General features: G+C 63.2%; 1 protein-coding gene across 1 annotated transcript; it reads right to left on the reverse strand.

The window, feature by feature from the left end:
• Positions 1-1,277: 1,277 nt before the first annotated feature.
• On the reverse strand, positions 1,278-5,001 carry Gal (galanin and GMAP prepropeptide). The gene is made up of 6 exons (XM_047515707.1): positions 4,886-5,001; positions 4,715-4,795; positions 4,278-4,332; positions 3,261-3,347; positions 2,797-2,874; positions 1,278-1,433 (listed from the first exon to the last, which is right to left on the reverse strand). The coding sequence occupies exons 2-6, from the start codon at positions 4,793-4,795 to the stop codon at positions 1,363-1,365; spliced, it is 372 nt and encodes a 123-aa protein (XP_047371663.1). The 5' UTR covers positions 4,886-5,001; the 3' UTR covers positions 1,278-1,362.
• Between the last annotated feature and the right edge of the window lie 497 nt (positions 5,002-5,498).

Genomic DNA, 5,498 nt, shown 5'->3' on the forward strand with positions numbered 1-5,498 from the left:
ATCAGGACAGTCACCACTGATTTGTCCTATGCTGGGGACCCTGGGTCTGAATCCTGAGGGCCCTCCAGGAGGGGCGAGGGCGCAGGCCTGTCTGGCAGCCCGTGAGGGGGGGTGGCAGCGGCAGTGGGTGCTGGTCCACAGGCTGAGCAGGAGGCTCGAGCGTCCATGCCCTGGATGAGCCTGCGTGGCGTGGAGTGGGCCAGCCCCGGTTGTCCCCGACAGCAATGGCAGCAGTGTTGGGGACTGGTGAGCAGCACAGTGTCCCAGATGCCTCGGCCTGATGCCTGCTCAAGCTGGAGAGGATCGCAGGGGAAGGAGAAGAGACGAGGCCCGCGTCCAGGCCTGCGGGGTGGACGTGGACACTGGGTCACAGGGTGGCCCAGGTCCTGGAGCACACAGCAGGTGGGGGTGGGGAGCGGCTGGGACGGGGCTGGGCCTGGTCGGGGGCCGCCGGAGGACGAGGGCGGCAGCAGGCGAGCCTGACTCCGCCAGCTCACTGAGCCTCAGCAGTCGCCTGCGGCATTCCCGCAGGTCCCGGCAGGATCCACGCTTGTGTGTGGCTGCCCAAGGCCACCACGTGGGGGAGGCATCCCAGACTGGGTGCAACGGTGGGCGGGCCACCAGGCCCTGGGCTCCTCAGGCCCACAGCCCCCGCCAGGCTGCCGCCTGAGCGCAGGGAAAGGGCCCGCCGCCCACAGCCTGCACGTGCTCATCCTCAGGAGGCCTGCTCCTCCTCGGGCCTGCCTCCTCCGGGGCCTCCTGAGAGGATCCAGCTCCCCCGGAGGCCTGGTCTCCGCCTTGCCCGGAACCTCCCCACACGCTCCCATGCAGGGTCTCGCGCTCATCCTGAGTGAGTGAGCCCCGCGGGGCAGAGCTGACGCCACCTCCTGCCTGGCCGCCTCTCCCCGTCACCCCTGCCGACGAGCCGTCACCACACAGCACCTTGCAGCCACCTGTCACCACCTTTCCACTCCTGCCTAAGTGGCAGCCTCTGTCTGTCTGTGTTGTGACCAGCTCGGTAACAGACTTGCCTCCAAGACGGAAACAACTCTACGTCCCCTGGACGTGCGAGAGGGGTGAGGCAGAGAGGCTCTCCACGTGGAGCCTGGCCGTGGGGTTGTCCGCTGCGCGGTGTTGACGGTACGAGAGCAAAGCCCGCGAGAACCAGACAGTTCCAAGCAGTTGCTGTTTTTTTATTTTGTCACTCAAAACAATTACCAAAAACCAAATCATTGTAAATGATAAGAGCACAGCAGGGAGGCAGAGCACAGAGGGGTCACTCCACATAAGCCAGCAGAGTGTCCACGTCTTCCAGGGTGATGATGCGCAGATGGACACAGGGGACGCAGGGGACAGAGCCTCTCAGGACTGCTCTGTGTCTTCTGAGGAGACCTCCGAGGGGAGACCGGCCAGGCTGTGGAGGGCTCCGGCCTCTGGAAAGGAAGAAAAAGGAAGAAACGCACTCGGGCAGCCAGTGAGAACCAGCCTCCGCAAACGGCAGGGGGGCTCAGTCCCTGAATTGGGCTTGGCACCCTGTCTCCCGGGCTCAGAAAGCATCTGACACCATTAGACAAATTGATGCTTAATGAAGTATATAATTCCTGTCGAGTAATGAAAATTGGTATCTCCTGAGGAAGGCCTTTCCATATTACGAAGTTCAAAGCAAAATAAAGACACCAGGCAGACCCAACCTGCCCCTGGTGGGAGAAGCTGCCTAGCTTCTCTCCGCAGAGACGTCCCAAAGGCTCTGCTGGCTCCTACAGAGGGAGCTGGGTGATGGCTCTGAGATTTCTAACTCCAAACGCCCCGAGTCCTCCCCCACTCGTCCTGCGCCTGCATGGTTCTAGGGAATAAGCAACAAGCAGTGGACCTTAAATCTCCCTGCCCCAAACTTCCCTCCTCTCCCCACGCCCACCACCTGCTGGAAGTCCTTCAACCAAAGCAGGGAGCAGAGCCCCAGCCCACTGCAAATGAAAGCAACCGATCGGGTCCTACCAAACTCCACAGCAAGACAACTGCAGAATTCAACAACCAGAGTCTCTGTTGGTAAGACAAAGTGACCCGTCCTCATCCCCCGCCAGGGTCCCACGCTGGCCTCCTGTGTTAACTCAGAGCCTCGGCCTCCTCCCGGGCTTCTCCCACCACTGCGGTGTGTTCTGTCCTGTGACTGTCCCACTAAGGCCAGCCAGGGTCCAGAGCCTCTTCTCTGAAACCTGAGAGTGACCTCCTAGTTTTCTGTGCCTGCAGAACATGGCTTCAGATGGCTCTCAAGCCCCTGGCTTGGGCCGACCATGGCCCTAAAAGACAGCAGTTGTCACCATGTCAAAAACTATGGGTCTAGTGGAGCAAACTGTACCCAAAGCCCCTCTGTCTGGTCTAATGGCGCTTTGAGGGACAGTGTTGTGATGGTCCTGCAAGCCTGGCCCGAGTCTCCAGCCTTGTATTCTAACACCCATCAGGAGAGGACTGGGTATCACCCGGTGAGTGCGACGGCACCTTTCTCTTTTTCTTGTTTGTTTCCTGGGTTTGTTTTCCTTTTCCTTTTTACGATGGGGTCTCCCCGTGTTGCCCAGGCTGACTTTGAACTCCTGGGTTCGAGCCTCCCCAGGAGCAGGACTCCAGGAGCATACCCCCACCGGGCTGTCGGAACCCAGTGTTCTGAGAGTGTGTGCGTGCCCGTGTGCGTGTGTGTGGCGGAGCTGGAACCCAGGGCCTTGTGCCTGCCAGGTAAGTGCTCCACCACTGCGTCACACCCCCAGCCGACAATGGCATTTTGAATTGTGGTATTTCACATACCTTTGAGATGCAAGAAAGTCAGAAACTCAACTACTGTGCGCACTATACTGTTCTCAGGCAGCGACCTGTCAAGGCTTCCTAGAAAACAAAAGGCCAGCATCACAACTTGCCACAATGGGTGACCTGTATCCTCGGTGTCCCCCAGTGTCAGGGAGATCTGGGCACCAAGGTCAGTGAGCAACCCCAGGGTTTGCGGGCACCACGTGCTTTCCCCAGAGCCGTGGTGGGGCTGGGCCGAGGCCCTGCCGGCGTGCTGGCTCAGAGGAGCCCTCGGCCAGCCCTGCCATCCCTGCAGCCGCTCCGGGACCCCACTTGGGCTTGCTGGCTGTTCCTGTCAGTTGACAGGTGCCATCGGTGGGGTGGCAGCCAGGGCAGGTTCTGGCTGTGGCTGTGGCGGGAGGCTGGCAGGAGGCTGGCAGGAGGCTGGCAGTCCCCTGGGGGCCTGGGAGGAGCACACCTCTCACCTGGCTTCACTTCATCCTCGGGCTGGAGTTCCCGCTTGCCAGCCAGGCCATGCTTGTCGCTAAAGGATCTGTGGCTGTCGATGGCATCTGCTTGCAGAGGAGAGAGGGAAGCACCGCTGCTCACTGACCCATACCCTCCCCACTAAAGGACACTCTGGACTAAAAGGCACGGCGTGGAGACAGGGAGGGAGGCCAGTGGCCGGACCATCTGCCAGCCCTCACACAGGTGCTGGGAAGGAGGGGAGGCTGCCAGCAGAAGGGGGCATGCAATGCGCCCACCACGCAGGACAGCCCTGGTGCGCCAGCCAGGACCTCGCAGGACAACAGACTGGGGTCCTCACAGCCTGCAAGCCGGGGAACTATATATACATCAGAATTACGTATGTATTTTAATATACATGGAAATCTGATTTATATCTATTATTTTCAAAGGTCACTCTGGCAGCTGTGTGGCATGGAGTGGAGTCAGAGAAGGCGGCAGGGAGGACTGAGGAGAGGGAGTGCCAGGGCTGAGGTGGGGGCTGCGGCGGCCAGCAGAGAGCCCTTCAGAAGCGGCTGCAGGGTCGGGGACAGGAAGCTGGGAGTGCTGAGGGGCGTGGCCGTCCAGGAGGGGCGACCAGCAGGCTAGATGAGGGGAAACTGATCCGCTTCCCAGGGGCAGAGTTCCTGGCCTGAATCTGCAGAAGAATCGAGGGACCTGGTTCCCCAGGTGTCCTCTGAGCAGTCCTGCCGGGCAGGGTACCCATTTTCAAAGCTGGACTTAGCAGTCCTGGACCCACAGGAGGCCACAAAGTACCCGGCAAACAGCTCGGGGTCTGGAGCTGCCTTCCTGGGAGTGGGGGAGGGTATAGCAGGAGTTTGCCAAGAGCTGGTTAAGCTGGTGGCGGCCCCACCCCCTCGCAGTGTCACGAAAATGTCCCTCTTTATGTGGTCCAAAGTGGACATCAATGTTATCAAAATGACGAGTGGATTAACACAATGCCCATCAGCCCAGAGACCAAGCTCTGCCACACTTACGTGGGCCCAAAAGGTAGCCGGCGCTGTTCAGGGTCCAGCCTCTCTTTTCCTTTACCTTAAATGACAGAAAAGAGGGTCCGGTGAGGTGGCCGGGAGCAAGGTGAGTGGAGGGAGTGCGGCCAGGCTCTCCAGGCACAGGAAGAAGCCTGGGCAGCCGGCGCCCCACACCTTTGACCCTGACCCGGGCTGCGGCTCCACCAGGCAATTCAGCTGCAGCCCCAGCGGCGGCTGGGGTCACGGGCGCTCCCTCGGCTGGCTGGGCGCACCTCTTCTGGCCCCAGCGCGGAGCTCCCCAGGGCTCCCAGGAGCAGGGTGCTCAGCCTACGGGCAGCTAGGGCCCTTCTCCCGGCGCCCTGCGTGCCCTCGGCTGCCCCACTTCCAGGCGGGTCCTGCAGCGGTGGCCCCTCCCTCCCTGGGGGCCCTGTCCCCTCACTTACCTGCGGCCAGAGCCCCAGCGTGGCGGGCAGCGCGGCGGCGAGCAGGAGCGCAGCGAGCAGCAGGGCGCGGCCTCCGGCCATCTGCAGGGAGCCAGGCGGGCAGGTGGGCGCACGTCGGGGCGGGGACAAGGGGCGCGGGGACGCGGGGACCGAGCGACCGAGCACGGGTACCTTGGGCGGCAGGTCGGGGAAGGGCGGCGCGGTCCGGGAGTGCGCTCGCAGGCGTCGGGATCGGGCCGGGCGTCGCGTGGCCGGCTGGGCGCGGGCTGGCTCACCGCATGGCCCGTCCCGCTGTCCGACGTGTGGCGGCTGCTCCACCTCAGCCGCTATTTATGCTGCGCGTGCGGAGCCGCAGCCGCCACGTCACCCGCCCGGCGCCGCCCCCGCCCGCGGGGCCGCGGGGACCGCAGTGACCGGAACTCCGCTGCTCGGGCGCTGCGAGCCAGCAGCACAGGAGGGGGCGGGAGCCCCGTCACCCCGCGGGAAGGAGCCCCCAAACCGTGCGGGAGACCCCAACCCGGGGCCCGGGTCGTCGCTGGGGTCGAGCTTGCCCCTGCCGTCCCACCTCAACCCTCTGCCCCCGCCCCACGTCCTGCAGCCTCCCCACTGGGCTGGGGTCTCGCGACACAGAGATCTTCCAAGGGCAGGGGACCACTGGGGCGACCCTCGGCCCAAGCTAGGCCCATATTTACAGTCCAGCACCCAGGCTGGCGTGGGGCAGCGCAGCACCTGTTCCCCCTGCGCCCTGCGCCTGTGCCAGGCGAGCTGGCATGGACAGCAGGGA

Source organism: Sciurus carolinensis, chromosome 11, assembly GCF_902686445.1.
Source record: "Sciurus carolinensis chromosome 11, mSciCar1.2, whole genome shotgun sequence".
Classification (NCBI taxonomy): Eukaryota; Metazoa; Chordata; class Mammalia; order Rodentia; family Sciuridae; genus Sciurus; species Sciurus carolinensis.

Coding starts and splice junctions, on each gene's coding strand:
- Gal (XM_047515707.1), bottom strand. CDS start 4,795: ATGGCCGGAGGCCGCGCCCTGCTGCTCGCTGCGCTCCTGCTCGCCGCC. Junction 2,875..3,260: donor CGAGGATGAAGTGAAGCCAG/GTGAGAGGTGTG, acceptor TTTGTTTTCTAG/GAAGCCTTGACAGGTCGCTG. Junction 1,434..2,796: donor GACTTTCTTGCATCTCAAAG/GTATGTGAAATA, acceptor CTTCCTTTCCAG/AGGCCGGAGCCCTCCACAGC.